Raw genomic sequence first — 15,141 nt, 5'->3', positions numbered from 1 at the left:
CTCTTGGAGAGGGAGAGGTGGGGAAGAGCATCTCCCCTCTCCTCCTCCTCCCCCCCCCAACCCAGTGTGGGGGGGGGAATAAATATATAAGCTTGTTCAACGGCCCTGCGCTCCACTTTTACCAGCCACCACCACCACCCCCCCCCCCCCATGCACACACAGGAGACAGGAGAGGGCCCACAGAAACAAAAGGGGAGGTGGCGAGGGATAGAGCCACCAACCGGGCGCATCTCTCCAGCTTGGCCTGGGCGCCTGGGTCTCGGGCAGACAGCCTCAGAACACGAAGGGAGGGGGTTTCTCTGGGCTCCCCTCCCCCGTTCCTCTCTCCTCCAATCAGGCGCAGCCGCCTCCCTCACCCCCTGCGCCCCTGGGCCAAGGGACTCGCACCACCTGCCTCCAGCCCCCGCCCCCTCCTCTGGTCTGCCTGGCCTGGAGGGCGCAGGAGCCCGGTGACCGGCTCCCCCCCAGCTCTGCAAGGCGCCGGGGGCAAATGAGGAGTGCGGGCCGGGCCAGTCTCGGGTTCTCGCTTGTAAACTTTATTGTAACTCTTCCGCCCTTTTCAGGCGCAGACAACAGAACAAAGTATAGAGGAACAACAAAATATATAATTAGCCCTCCCACCCCCCAATAAAGCAATTCACGGATACAGGATACATTCTCTTCACAGTAAACCTAAGAACACTTTTAACAATTGCCCACAGCGCGCATGCTAACTAAAGTAACCTCTTTTGAGAAACACTTAAGACGAAATTGCCAAACCAAAGGGGGCGGGGGTGTTGGGAGGAAAAGAGAGAAGCAAGAGAGAAAGCCAGCGAGCTAGGGAGGGCAGCGGGGAGAGAGGGGTTGGGAGGGGGAAATGAGGACGAGAGAGAGAGAGAGAGAGAGAGAGAGAAGAGAGAAGGGGAGGGAGACAGAAAGAATTACGGCGTGAATAGGCAGTTTCATGTTGTTGGGAGAACTTAGCAGAAATCGGTACCTCGGTCATTACAAAGAAGCACGTTCAAAGGAAAAAAGACCATTGCACAAGGAGGCTTTTTACACGGGGCGGGGGCGTGGGGGGCTCAGCCAGGCCGCAGCCGCTCACCTTCGCAGGGCGAGGGAGTCCTTGCTTAAAATCCTTTTCTTTTCCCTCCCCCGGCCCCCAAGAGAAGGGAAGGAGATCCACGGTAGCTCACACACAGAAGCTATTACGAGATACTACCACTAGCGGGGACTGGCGCGGCGGGGGACGCTGCGGCGGGAGGCCAGGCTCCCGGCCCCGCTCGCGGGGCCAGAGCTCTCTCGGGCGGGGGCGGGCGACGGCGGCGTGGTCGGGGGACCCGCGGACGGAGGGCAGCCGCGGCCCTGGCAGTCCCAGCTGGAGCCTACTTCTTGTCGCCCTTCTGCGCGTCGCCCTCGTCCGCCGCCTCCGGGGCCCGCTCCAGCTTCTGTTTCTCCAGCTCCTCCTGCTCGCATTTGCTGCTGGGGAACTTGTCTTTGTTGTTCTCTTTTTTCCACTTCATCCTCCGGTTCTGGAACCAGATTTTGACCTGTCTCTCTGTCAGTCCCAGCGCATGCGATACCTCGATCCGCCGCTTGCGAGTCAGATAGGGATTAAATAGGAACTCCTTCTCCAGCTCCAGGGTCTGGTAGCGGCTGTAGGTCTGTCGGCCTCGCCTGCGTCCGGCGGCTGCTGGGAATGGGGGAAAGGGCGAGACAGGGGGGAGGGGAGGATGGGGGAGGGGGCAGAGATGGAGAAGGTTGGAAGATTCGTGAACCAGCCTAGGAGACCAGTATAATAAGGGCAAGGGACCTTCTACCCCGCGCAGGGGCGGGGGCGCTGGGAGGCCGCGGTCAGAGGAGCGAGGGGAGGGGGGGTGAGGGGGGTCAGACACCACTGAATCTAAGGGAGCCAGAAAGGGGGAGCCCCCTCCCCTGGTAACGAGCACCAGAGTTGGGTAGGGGTGGTTCAAATCTATTAAAAGTGCCATAAACTTTAGAAGGAAGGATGTGAAGGGGGGGGGTGGGGGAGGAGGATATAAGAATTTAAAAAGCCAGGATGGGGACGAATGGACCCACCTTGAAAAGCCCCCAGAGCCTCTGCCCCAGAAGAAAAGTTTCTTCAGGGTAATTAAACTATAAAGCAATTGAGAAGTGCAAAAGTTGAGCGCCCCCACTCCCACCACCCTCTCTCCACTACCCCCATAAAACACTAAAAGGGGAAAAAAAGGATGAGAAGAAGAAAAGTAAGGCAGGGTGAGGGGTTTATGGATTCAGGAAATGTCGCTTAGCGACCCCCTTTCGAGGGAAACAAAAAAGAAAGGAAGGAAGCAAGGGAGGGAGGAAGGAAGGAAGGGAGGGAGGGAGAGAGGGAGGGAGGAAAGGAGGGAGGAAGGAAAGGAGGAAGGAAAGGAGGAAGGAAAGAAGGAAGGGAGGAAGGGAGGAGGAAAGAAACGGGAGGCGATCGGAACGCGGCAGGCACGTCTTCCAGGAGCTTCAGGAAATGCTCCCGGCCTTCCCGGCCCCCTGCCCGGGCGTCGGGCCCTCCGGTCTCCCTTCCGCCCCGGCCGTCCCCGCCGCGAGCTCACCTTGCGGGCGCATCCAGGGGAAGAGCTGTGTGGGCGACGGGCTCTGCTCTGAACCCTCGGCCTCCTCGCCCAGGCCGCTGGCGGCGGCGAGCTTGCAGTCGGCGTACTGCACCAGGTCTGGATCCTGCGCACCGAACAGGCTCTGTCGCTGCAGCGGGTCGTAGCCGTAGAAGTTGCCCGGGTCCCCGTGGCACGCCACGGCGCACGGGTTCTGCTGGTAGGGAGCGGTGGACAGCGACGACGGCCCGTGGTAGAACTCCTGAATTTGCGACGGGTGCTGGAAGCTGCCCCCGCTGCTGGGACCGTACACCACGGTGGGTCGGCCGCCCAGGTCCTGGGCGAAGCCGCAGTCATAATAATTGGGGCGCAGGGACTCCCCGGTTTTGTATTTGGAGAACAGTGAGTTGACGAAATAAGAGCTCATTTTATTGAATTTTGAGGCGGCGGCGGCGGCGGCGGCTGTAGTTGGGGGCTGTTGGGGAGGGGGTGGGGAGGGGGAAAGGGAGGGAGAGAGAGAGAAAAAAAAACGCGGATTCGCCGGCTCCTAGTCACCCTCGCCAGGAAAGGAGAGGGAAAGGGAGGAGGGGGAAAAAAGAAAAGAAAGAAAAGGCGAAGAAGATCTCGAAGCCGCCGCACTTTTTGTGATTTCCAGGAATAGAAAAGGACAGCGAAGCCTCCAAAAGTCTAAGCTTGCATGGCAGCCGCGGCTCGCTCGCCCTCCCCCCACCCCCCACCCCCCAAACAAAAATATACCGCCACTTAAAGAGGTCCTCGCTTTACATTTCGAAGAAGGGATGCCAGTTCATAAACAGTTTTCGGTGATTTACTTCCCTGCAAATGAGTTGTTTCATATTTTGCACTGTCTTTTCATGATCATTTGCATCCATTAGAGACCCCGCATCCTATTGGCTTCTCCGTACTCCTCCCGGACAGAACGCAGAGCGAGGGTGCGAGCGAGAGAGAGCGAGCGCGAGAGAGAGCTAGAGCGAGAGAGCGCCAGGGAGTGAGGAGGGCGCGGAAAAAAAAAAAAAAAAAAAAAAAAAGGAGGGGAAAAAAAAAAAACACCCAGGGAGAGCGAGGGGGAGAGGGGGAGAGAGGGGGAGAGGGAGAGGGGGTGAGAGAGAGAATGAATACGGATTAAATCTGTTTAACTACCTACATTAATGAGATATCTCTCGCCTCACAACAAATCAAATACCTTCGCAGACCACCCCCAAAGACTGATGTGGGGGAGTCACGGAAAAAAACACGCACGCACACATACACAGCGCGCCAGGCGGAGGCACGCTGTTAATTTCGCGATTTTAACGAGGCAGTTGGAGTCTTTTTAAATGTCAGGGTCGCTTCGGAAAAATGTAAAAGAACACGGTTTAATTGCGCCGAGTTTTAAAAGGTCCTATAAATGTAATTGGTATTTTAATACAAGTTATCAAATCATACAGCTTCCTCTCCTAAACATATTTTCAAACAAACGAGGTAGTCATATTTAAGGCTTTAATGATCAATTTCCTTATTATTGATAAAGGTTTAACTATCGTGTGGAGGGAATTGGCTGGGTAACCGGCCCCCAAAAAACGGCTGTAAACTCTTTAACAAACTATAAAACGCAATAAAGCCGGAGTCTGTTGTTGTTTATGCCGCAGCGCATAAAAGCTGTTAGCATTTTACGAGTTCTTTCCTCTACAGCTATAAAACTGCAGCTTCGATCGCCCCACCGCCCGACTGCAGCGCGGTGGGGGTGACGAAGCCGAAATGAGAACGATTATGGGTGTTTTTTTTCGGCGCAAACGGTGACTTTTCCGAGATTTTCGCCTCCTTCAGCTGTGGCCAGCACCTGCCCCTGCCCCATCCCCTTTCTGGAGCCCCCCCCCCTCCCCACACCACCTCCTCTCTGCCCCATCCAGGCCACTCACCAACTTTCCCTCATTAAACAAACAAGCAAGGATTTTCTTTAGAGCAGGGGTCCCGGAAGACATGAGAAGGGACCAGGAGGGGGGAAAGAAACTTTCTGGTTAATGGGCGCTGGTGAAGCAGAAAGCAAAGTTCGCCCTGCAAAGGCCAGTTCTGCAGTTCTGCACAACCCTCTTGACCTGGAGAGCAGTGCTGGGATGGGGAGGGGGGCACTGACTCTAGTCCGTGCCTTGGGGGACCATCTTTGTGTGATGGGAGAGGGGCCTGGTGTTACTAGCAGGATGACACCAGGTTGGGCTGTCCCACTCCTGCACCCAGGCCTTGGGACCTTAACTAACCAAGCTCAGTTGGCTCCTAGCCTTCCCAGGCACCTTCTGCAGCACCCTAGGGTGAGCGGGCATCACCACGCCCATCAGCACATCAAAGGGAGGGAAGGGCCTCGGCGGCCGCTGCTGGGCGCCCACCAAGGCCCACGTGCTTGGTCTTGATGTCCCGTTCCTGTGCTGTCCTCTCCTCTGGTCTAGGTAGGGGCTGCAAGACTGTATGTGTGGGGCAGGGGTACCTTGCGGCTTTCAGCATCCTTTGAGCCACGGTCACTGCCTAAACCGACCTTGGGATAGAGGGGATTTGGATGCAGCAAGGCCACAGAGCTCCCCATTTTCTCTCCTTTCCCCTTGGGGAGCCTGTAGTAGTTAAACCCAACTCTCTCCACAGACCTGAGGACCTGGGGCTCCAGAGGCACAGCATACAGGGCCGAGCTGAGTGGGTGCCACTCTCTCCTGCCTTAGCCTTTCCCAGCCTACTGGCCTGCTGGGGATGGTGGCCTGGTTTTAGAAGGCCCCAGTCCCAGGGTCCCAACCAACAGCCTCCTGAATCAGCTCACTGGCCAAGGAAAGGAAAGGAAGAAGGGAGGGAGAGACAGACAGAAAGAAAAATTCTAACAACAAAGGTTAGAGGCTTTACAAACACAGTCGAGCCATTGTTTATTCACCAGAGTGCTTTGCTTTGGGAAGGGTGCTTTTGGGGGATCCCATTTACCCTAACCTTTGCAAAAATGAAACCATCAGCTTTTGCCAAGGGGAAACTACCAGTAGGGCCCCTTGGTCCTTTAAAAGTGAATCAGGAGAATGGGAGAGGGGCTGAAAGGGAGAGAGAGAAAGGAGAAAAGGAGGGGAGAGAACCAGGGTCTTGGATTTTCAGTGCAAGGCTGAGGGGGCGGTGAGGCAGCAGAAGGCAGAGTTAAGTTGTTGCCGAAGAGAACATTTTTATCAAGTGCGGGGGATTTTATGGTCATGATTTGAGGACTCACCGGTGAGGTAGAAATTCAATGACTTGTTCTAAATCATCCCTACACCGTGCCAGAAATTCCTGATGGAAGGAAAATGTTTCTATTATAAGAAAAAACAAGAAAGAGCGAGGAGATAATTTATAAACACCCAACGGAGCGCAGATTTATTAGAGAAACTCAAGTTGAGAAACTCCGCTGGTCTCTCTGCACCCGGTCTTGGGGGAAGAGAAGAGAGACCGCGGCGAGGCTAATTTTAAGGAGGTGGGGGGGGGGGGTGTCTATTTCTCAAGCAGGTTTGTCCGGATTGGGGGACACGCATCAGGCTGGGCCAGGAGGAAACGGGAGATTTGGAATCAGAAGGGTTATGGACAGACAGCTCGTGGGTCTCAGAAGGAAAATTACCCCCAGTCCAAGCCTCCAGCTGCTAAATTTCGGAAGGACCCTTGTCCCCGAGGTTTGCCAGGAGCAGGGCCGCACGGATCCGGAGCTCTCACCTGGAAGCCACGGACCGACCGCGGAGAACCGAGAGCTCCTGCTTCACGCCGCCGTGCCCGCCCCCACATCCAGCCGGAAAACGCACACTTTTTGGGCTGCCCAACTAGGGGCGCGCAGAGCAGCCGAGAAAATATACGAGACCTCCCGCGCCTCGCCGTTCTGGGGAGCCCCTGCCCCGCGCCTGGATCCCCCGGCGCGCGCCCAGCCCCGGACGCGCACAAAGGCTCTGAAGCCTCCGTCCGTCCGTGCTGAGCCGCCCCGCCGGCTTTGGGCACCGACGAATCCCCACCAACGCCAAGGATCCATTTCTCCCCCACATGGCAACCCCCAAACCCTGGGCTGGCTCACCCGGTTCCCTCTCCTGCTGATCCCGTCTGGGGGCAGCTTCCTCTTCATCCGACCCTCTTCTACCCGCTCGCCCCTTTCACCTGACCTGCTCACCCGCATCCGGCTAGACATTCCTCTAGCTCCCCTCCCGGAAAATCTCATTTTTCCCAACCAGTTCTCCCTTTTTATTTTGCCCATTTCCCTATTATTATTATTATTATTATTATTATTATCATCGTTACTACTGCTACTGCCCGTTTTCAGGCATTGGTTCCCCTACCGACCACAGAAACTGGGTGAGAAGCGCTGAGACCTCCTCCTGGGGGAAATTCAGAAAATTGACCATTTGAGGGGAAGGGCGGGGGAGGGGGGGGGAGAAACACACTATATCTGAAATCTATAAAATGGGGAAAACGGCCATAATGAACCCTATATTTTTATTACGCGCAAATTATTCATGACTTTTGGTAGCGCTCAGTTCATAGATTGAGGGCCGACCAAGGTGCGCGGTGCCGCCGCGAGAGTCCGCAGCCGCCGCCGCACCGGGGATTTTCGCGTGGAGCAAGGGTGCCATCTAGCGGCCGTCCTGAGAAAAGGCGCCGCCGACACCGGCTCGGCCAGTTTCTCCCGAGATGCAGCCGCCTGCAGCCGCCGAAGCGACCTGCGGGAGAAACTTTCATTATTAGCAGAAAAGGGGGAGGGAAACCAGAGCAGGCGAGAGACAAGGCATCGGAAATCAGGAAATGGCTCATGAAATTGTGCAGATAAGCTAAAAAAAAAAAAACAAGGAGAGGGGGTAGGGAGGAAAAAAAATGAAACCATAAGCTTTTTTCTTCTCTCATACTTACCCCCGACCCCCCCCCTCCACTTCAAGCCCCTAATTTCTAGCGCCGTTATGGCCCGTAAAAGGGGGAGCCGAGTACTTTTCAAACCCAACACGATTGTTTCAAATTCTGAGGAAGAAACAATTGGGCTTTTTGTGGGGGGGAGAGGAGGCCCGGGAGGGTGGGATGGGGCTGTAAAAGGATCAAGAGGCTGCCCGCGCCCAGACGTCTGGCCCCGCCGGACTTTGTGTGTGTGTATGTGTGTGTGTGTGTGTACGCGCGCGCGCGCGCGCGCGCGCGCGTGTGCGCAGGGGGCTTCTCATTTATGACGCCCGATCCTGGAGGGGGTGTAGGGAACAAAGACAAGAGTCTGAATTGTGACAACAAAGTGTTCTTCCCTCCCCTGTCCCTCTTCTCCCCCTCTTTGCCCCCCTCCCCCGGGCCTCCCCCCGAAACCCCAAGCCTCCGGGAGGGTGAGGGTGGGGGCTCCGGAGCCAGGCCCACCCATTCGGCCGCCAGCCCCCCGGAGCCCAGGCCCAGCTGCGGCTCCCTGCGCTCCGGAAAGTTTCCCCTCACTGTTTGCTTTGCTGCTGTTTAGTTTCTTAACCTTCAGAAATTTATACGCTATAAACTTTTATAGCGGTCATATTCTTTTATTGCTGCGCACACGGCATTGAATTCCTCTCCCGGCCGCTCTCTGTCTCGCACTCTCGCGGTCTCCCGCTCCGAATCTCTCGCTCTCTTTTATGACAACAGATTTCCCCATCTCCGGCTTCCCGGCCTCCGCATCTTCGCCTTTGTTTGTCTTTAAAGAAGCCACCCCCGGGCTCGGGACCCTGACGCCGGCGGCGGCTTCCCCGGGAGGCCTCGCCCCCCAACCCCGCAGCTCCGCGTCCCGTTCCGGCCGCGCCTTCGCCTTCCCTCCCGGCGGATGCTCGCCCGCTCGCGGCGCCGGGGAGCCCAGGATGCGGAGGGAGCCTAGTCTACACAAGCTCTAAAGCCAGATTCATTTCATAACCCGAATGGAACCCTCCTTGGAGGATGCGGGTCCGGGGCCCTGCCAGACCCGGGAGCTTCGCTTTTCCCCTGCCTTTTGCTCTCTATCCGACTAGTTAGTTCGTGCTTTCGTTCGCTGGAGAGGGGTTGGCCTGGCCTCTTCACTTCCAGGCGCCTCTCACTCGGGCCACGCTTTGTCCCCACCGCTACCCCCAACCCGCAGGGTCTCCGCGGGCTGCCGCGCCGCTGGGGTGGGCCTGGCGGGAGGCTCCGGGGACGAGCGGCCGCTTCCCCACCGCCCGGCGGGCAGAAGCCGAATCCCAACGCCTGGCTGGAGAGAGGCAGGGCTGCGCGGGACAGCGGCCTTCAGAAGAGGTCCTGGCGGGGACCCCGCAGTCTGTTAGGGACGGAGAGGTGCCTCTGGAGACCGAATTTAGTTCTGGGGTCCGACTGGGGAGGGAGGTTTGGTTTTCTCCTGAGACATTTCTGTTGCATCCGGCCACCTCTACCAAACTCCACCCGCGTGATACCAAGGCTACAGCCCTATGACTCGAATTGGAGCCTCACACTCCTGGTGGGGGCCAGAACCCTAAGGGGCTCACTCCTTCTGAGCGCAAGAGAGGACTGTCTGGCCTTCCTAAGGCCTCCGTCTACACCCAGTCGCCCCACTGCAGGGAATGGCTGCAGGAAGCTGGTGCCTTCCTCACTCGCATGATATTTTGAAGTGGCCAAAGCAAGGCGATGCTCTCAGCCAGCTGAGAGAGGAACTATTTCCAGGAGTGGCGGGGCTCTGGAGTTGGAGGCCTCCTGTGCAACTTGGGGGGGAAGATCTCATTGCTCCCTGCAGACCCAGACCCCAAATCACTCATCTTTTCCTTCCGTCCCCCTCTGGTCTCCCGGCTCTCCTGTGGGAAGGCTCTTGCTCCCTTTAAGCAGAGGTCTTGGGACCTGGGGTCCAGACCAGTTCTCAGCCCCACCAGGAAGCCCTGCCCTGCAGGGTCTAAAGGAGGCACCTCTTGGGCTCAGGAGTCTCTCTGTTTTCCAAGCTGCCCTCTTGGAACAAGGACCTCTACCTCTGGCCAGGTGAGGAGAGCCAACACAGAATAAGACACAAGGAGAGATTTATTTTCTAGAGTGATATATATTTTTTGTTCTTTTTCTTGTTTTTTTTTTTTCTTCCAAAACAAACGATCAGAGCTCTAGGCCCCTCACCCTCCCACTCCCACCCACGCCCCCCTCCCACATAAGCGACAACTGAAAACAGGCGAGACAATCACCCCCAAAGAAATCACGAAACACAGCACAATTTCACGACAGCCACCGACAAAGCAGAGAAGTTCTACTGGAGTGTCCCCTTGCAGGGTCGGGAGAAGCAGGAGGAAGAACAGTTCATGGAATTGAAGGGGGACTGGACAGTTCCGGGGAGCGGGGCGGGGGGGGGGGAGGGGAAGCAGGGAAGCCCAGAGTTAGCTTCCGGCCTGCTGCTTAGGTGCGATTTCGCCTCTTTCCTTTGCACGCGGGACCGCGTTCCCCAGAAGCGCGCGTCCGGCAGGCAGCCGCGCAGGCCACCATCCAGGCCCGAGTCGCGGGAGGCAAAGCCCGGCGCTGGGCAGGTCTTGTTCTGCACTGGGGCGGGCAGCCGCGAGCCCCGAGGCTCCTCTGCATGGGTCGAGACGTGGGCAGGATGGGGAGGCATGCGCCAGGCTCCGCGCGCGCCCGCCGGAGCCTCTGCTCCCCCCTGTCCACAAGTTATCCCCGGAAGGGCGCTCTCGGGGAATCGATTCACAATAAATTCTCCATAGGACTCTCCTGACCTGGCTTTCCTGCCTATAGTAGGGTTGAGCTAGCAGGGGATGGAGGGTGGAGGGGCTTTTCTACAAGGGGCGGCTTGATTCGCTGGTGCAAGGTGGATTTGGCCGAACAGAGTTGATTTCAGAGCTGGGGAGGATGTGCAAGAAGGCAGGGCCTGTGTAGAGCAAGAGAAGCTAGTCTGTGTCAAGCGGGGCACAGATGAACAGACAGACGACATTGTCAAGGCTTACGACCCACGATTTGACCTCCTTTTGTTGGAAGGAGAGGAAAACAACATGCGGAATTAAACATTTCCTGCAACAAAACGTGTGTGAAACATCTTCATAAATCCTAAGACGCCTCCATAAGGACCACTGCTGTCTTTCCTCGCCCCTTCTAGCTTTGCAGCTTGGGGGCTGAGTTTACCCCATTTGCCCTTGGGTCCAAATGGGGTATAGTTGGGGATTCCACAGAGACGGTGACGTGATGCCGAGCCCTTTGGGCTACAACGCCTCATTCAGGAGTGCGTCTCTAGACATCTTCTGGATGTGGATTTGTGTCAGGGGTAGAATCTGGGCTTGCTGGTGGTCTGAGGGCTGTTCTGCCAGATTTGGGGTGCGATGGTCTGCATTTGGGGTGTCACTTCATTTGAGTGTTGGCTGTGAGCTTTCCCCATTATCACTGTGGGCTCCAGGCTTTAAGTGTGTGGGCTTCTGTTGGGCTGTATGCAGCTGGAATGTCCCTGGGTAACTCAGGATAGGGACAGGGCGGGGGGGGGGGGGGGGGTTGCTGCGTGGAGACAGGTAGGCTGGAAGTGAGGGGCTGGGGCTTCCCAGAAAAATTAAGGGGATTGCTAGGGGCTCGACTAGGGGCTCTCTTTCCTTGCGGCCCATCACTTTGTTAGAAACCAACTACATGTCTACCTTCTAAATCAACAAAACTTCCTTCTGAGGCTCAGGGAGAAGAGAAGGACAGGTAAGGGCAAAGGAAAGATGCTTGAGATGCAGAGAAGGACTTTGAAGAGAAAGACCCCCTTCCCCATTCACTTGAATACATCCCAGACAGCGCTGGCCCTGCAGCCATCACTTATAAATAAGCGTGAGATGGGGAAGGGGCAGGGAGGGCCGGGCGGGGGTGGGGGATCTTCACTCTTTGCCCTGCTCCTTATTCATTTTCTTCATTTTCATCCGCCGGTTCTGAAACCAGATTTTGACTTGTCTCTCACTCAGATTGAGGAGTCTGGCCACTTCGTGCCTACGGTCCCTGGTGAGGTACATATTGAACAGAAACTCCTTCTCTAGCTCCAGCGTCTGGTATTTGGTGTAGGGACAGCGCTTTTTCCGGGAAGAGCGAGCGTGCAGCCAGTTGGCGGAGGGGTTGGCTGAAAGAGAAGCAGCGATAGAATCAAAGAAAGGAAGGGGGGCTGAAAGGCCCCCCCCCCGTGCTCTCCTTCCAAGAGGATGTCCCCCTGGTCTCCACTCCCCCATCTTGCATTGCGGAGGGGGGCGCTGGGCCTTCCAGTTCCCAGAAGGGGTCCCAGAGATGGGCCAGGAGTTGCTGTCGACATCGCCCGCCAGGTGACAGTTACTGGGACAGAGTGGGGCCAAACAGGCTTGTCAGCGCTTCCAAAGCTCTGCCTGTCTCAGGTTCTCGCTCAGTCTCTTTCTCCACTTGGGTCGCCACTGGTTGGGACTCAGGTCAAAGCCCAGCATGGCTAAAGCCCCTCCCCCCTCCCCACCGGCACCACCGGACTAACCAGAGGTAGCTGACCTGGAGCGTCCTGGCCCTAGGTCCGGGAGGTAAGAGGAGGGTTGGGCCCAGGGGGAGCCGGCTTCTGTTCGGCCACGCCAGAGAGACCTCCTGGCCCCTCCAAGTCCAGTCAGGGACACCCTGCCTTCATCACAAGTTTGCATCTCTTGGCCACATGGCAGCAGGCCTGTGTGTCTGTAGATACCTTGTCGCCGCCCCCCCCCTGCCCCGCCACACACACACCCCACAAACATGGGTCTGCACTTAGAGACGCAAACATCTAGCATACTCCAATTCACATGCAACCCAATTGCAACCATTTATCAACTCCAGCCTGTGGACAAGGGAGCGCCAGGGGCTCACAGATAACTTATGGTTGCAATAGTCTCTCCTTTTCCGCTCCTGCTCAGCTCGCAGTTTGGTTAAAGCAAGTTCAGGGAGATTGGGAAGCGAGACTGCTCCGGTCCCAGGGTGGGGGGCCGTGGATGATGTGGGGGTGACAGAAGGCCCTTCACAGCACACCTAACTCCAACTGGCTCCATGTAGTGAGGACGAGCAGAGAAAGGGGTAATTGAATGGAAGAAGGGGAGGCGGGGGGTGGGGGGGGAGAGGAAACAAAAATATACACGGGCTTGTCTTCCTTTCACTGTCTCTCTCCCTACCCTGGAACTCAGAAAAGTTGCCAAACAAAGCAGAGCCAATTAAAAATAACACTCACCCTTTGCTAGATTCTCCTCCCTAAACGAAAAGCACTGAATATATATTTTTTAAAAAAATAATCTGGCTCATCCTACACTAAGTACCGTGTCTTACCAATTTGCAGTGCTATGTCTTTAATGTGATTGCCTGGGATGGGACCTACAGCCGCATTAAATATGAAAGAGGAAAAAAAAACTGTTAATAATTGATCCCAGCCCAACCGCCTGCCTTGCAGTAATGGGCTTTCCAGGCAGAGTTTGGGGGCTTGGTGTGGGGGGTCTGTTTGGGTGTGAGTCGGGAGGTTTGGGGAAGAGCCCGTGTTACCCAAACGGTAGTTCTTGTTATTAACCCTGGCAGGCTGGAGGTGGTAGGACCTGGCAGGGACCTCAGGGGAGTGGGGGCAGCTCTGTACCCTCCAGCAGACAAGGGCACCCCAAAGGGCCCGCGGGCCACCACGTTGACAGGAAATCTGGCAGGGCAAGCAGAGACCAAAAAAATCTGACCCTCGCTCCCCCAAAAGAGTGAGGGGTGAGGACTTGTTCCGGTCAGCCTGAGGCTTATTGTTCGGAGCTAAGAACCCCCAACCAATTTGCTTCTTCTCAACCTTAAAAACGAAAACGGTGAGACTCCCCCTACCCCACATCCAGCCAGCAGCACCTCCTGGAAATTAGCCAGACTTGGGCTCCTGGCGGGGGTGCTTCTGGAGCAGTGGGAGAGATGAGGAGTAACTACCATCGGAGGGTAAAGTTTTCCGCCTTGCCGCAAGCCTCTCTTCCCCCCACCCTTCCTCTCCCCAGGGTCCCTTCGGGATCTCTCCTTCTCCACTCTGGCGGTCGGCCCCCGAAGTTCAGAAGCGATCCCCGGACTCCCCGAGAGGCGGACCGCTCCGGCTGGGGCTATAGGGAGCCCCGCGGAGCGCAGCGGGGGCTGCAGAAAAGGAAGCTGCAAGCCGGGCGAGGATGCCAAGGAGGGGAGGGGGCGGCCGGAGGGAAGGCTCCCGGGGAGGGGCCGGCGCATCCGGGGAGGGGGCTCAGTCACCGGGTCCAGGGCTTCCCCGCCCCTCCCGGCGCCGGCTGCGGACCCTGAGCGGCTACTGCGCGAGACCTGCTAGGAACAATCCTCCGCCAAGCTGTTGCATCGCAAATAAAATCCTAATGAGCCCCCTCCCACTTCCCCTTGGCCGGCTTTTACGGTCTGCGCGTGGCGCGGGGAGCTCTGCCAGCCGCGCGGCCCCGGGCAGCCCCGTGCGCTCCCGCCCTCGCCGGCGCGGGCTCTCGGCCTCGCCGGCTGCCGCCCGGGCCCCGGCCCCGCCGGCCCCTCTCCCGGCCGGCCGCCGACAGCCTCCTCCCGGGCTTTGAGCCCGAGCCCCGGGGGAGTGGGGGAAGGGAGGCCGAGAGGGCGGCGAGGTGGTGCCTGCGCCCCAGTCCCCTGCAGGACGTGGCAGCGGTGGGGGCGGCGCTCCGCCAGCGGCCTCAGTCTCCCCTTCGGGGGGCACCCGGCTAGCTTTGCCTGCTTCCTGCCTTCCTTCCTCCCTCTTCCCTCCTCCCCCGCTCGCTCTCTCCGGCCACCGCCGCGGTCTCCCCTCCACATTGTCCGCAGTTTATTGCCTCTCCCCTCCCCTCCCCCCACCTCGCCTGGCCTTCGGCCTGGTATTTCCTCACTTTTTATAACTTACTTTGATCCGGCCTCTCTTTGTCCTCGCTTCCTTCGCAAATTTTATTGTCCCCGTAGCCGGGTCTTTGATTAGACAGGACGGCCTCCCTGCCCGCCGAAGTTTCCAAACTGTACTCGGGCGTGCCCTGTTTGAGCAGCTCCCCAGGCGCGCCCAGCAGCGGCTCCGCCTTCACCGCCGCCTGGCCCTGCCCCGGAGCAGCTTCGCCGCGCGGCGCCGGCTCCAGCCAGGTGCGGAGGTACCTGCTCTCGGCCGGCGGGACGCCCTGGGGCTGCAGGTAGGGGTGGTAGACGGACGGCAGGCTTCCGGACGCGTGCGGGCTCAGCGGCGCCCAGGAGGCGCCGAACACCGGCGCTTTGGGCTGGAAGCTGCACGAGGGGAACTCCAGGTGCTCCGCGTGGCCCGGCTGCCGGGGGCTCGCGTACTGGCCGGAAGGAAACTTGGCTGGAGGAGCGTCCTCACTCTCGTGACTTATGATCGAGTCGACATAATAGCTGCTAAGCGTCCCAGAAATGGACATTCTCAGACATTATCCGGGCGCTCGCAGGGGGAAGGGAAGCGCTCGCGCGGCGGCGCCCAAGCAGGGAGAGGTGGCACCCAGACCGGTGTGAGGGCTTTCGGACGCGACCCCCCCAGCCCCCCACCCTCCCACCCCCACCCCCTGCTCAACTTCTCAGCCAACAAAGTACAGTGGAGCAGCCCGGCTCAGCGCTCCTTGCAAAATGATTGGTCAAAGTTTTTCCGACTGCCTGATAAAGCGTCAGCTCCAACATAAATCAATCGGGCGAGGGGGCTGCGCTCTCGCTGTCATCCGTCCGCACC

At 57.9% G+C, this 15,141-nt stretch overlaps 2 protein-coding genes across 6 annotated transcripts in view; both read right to left on the bottom strand.

Annotated features, from left to right (window-relative positions):
• The window catches only part of HOXB8 (homeobox B8), a 64,192-nt gene extending 57,921 nt beyond the window's left edge, over nt 1-6,271 (bottom strand). Inside the window, exons 1-4 of one of the 5 annotated variants that reach the window (XR_006714919.1) lie at nt 5,788-6,271; nt 3,321-3,547; nt 2,568-3,039; nt 865-1,672 (exon numbers count right to left, since the gene is read on the bottom strand). Coding sequence is in view for 2 of the 5 variants with exons in the window: in XM_045488531.1 (XP_045344487.1) it covers nt 1,365-1,672; nt 2,568-2,991 (732 nt within the window). In the remaining 3 variants the exon portion in view is untranslated. Of the gene's footprint in view, nt 1-515; nt 1,673-2,567; nt 3,576-5,787 lie in introns of those variants that run through there. The other 4 variants (XR_006714920.1, XM_045488532.1, XR_006714918.1 and 1 more) reach the window with 4 other exon arrangements.
• A 4,028-nt stretch (nt 6,272-10,299) lies between these two features.
• HOXB9 (homeobox B9) lies at nt 10,300-15,141 on the bottom strand. Its single transcript, XM_045488525.1, has 2 exons — nt 14,323-15,141; nt 10,300-11,580 (listed from the first exon to the last, which is right to left on the bottom strand). The coding sequence occupies exons 1-2, from the start codon at nt 14,837-14,839 to the stop codon at nt 11,345-11,347; spliced, it is 753 nt and encodes a 250-aa protein (XP_045344481.1). The 5' UTR covers nt 14,840-15,141; the 3' UTR covers nt 10,300-11,344.

This window comes from Leopardus geoffroyi, chromosome E1 (genome assembly GCF_018350155.1).
Source record: "Leopardus geoffroyi isolate Oge1 chromosome E1, O.geoffroyi_Oge1_pat1.0, whole genome shotgun sequence".
Classification (NCBI taxonomy): domain Eukaryota; kingdom Metazoa; phylum Chordata; class Mammalia; order Carnivora; family Felidae; genus Leopardus; species Leopardus geoffroyi.
This window is presented reverse-complemented; position numbering and strand designations above follow the sequence as displayed.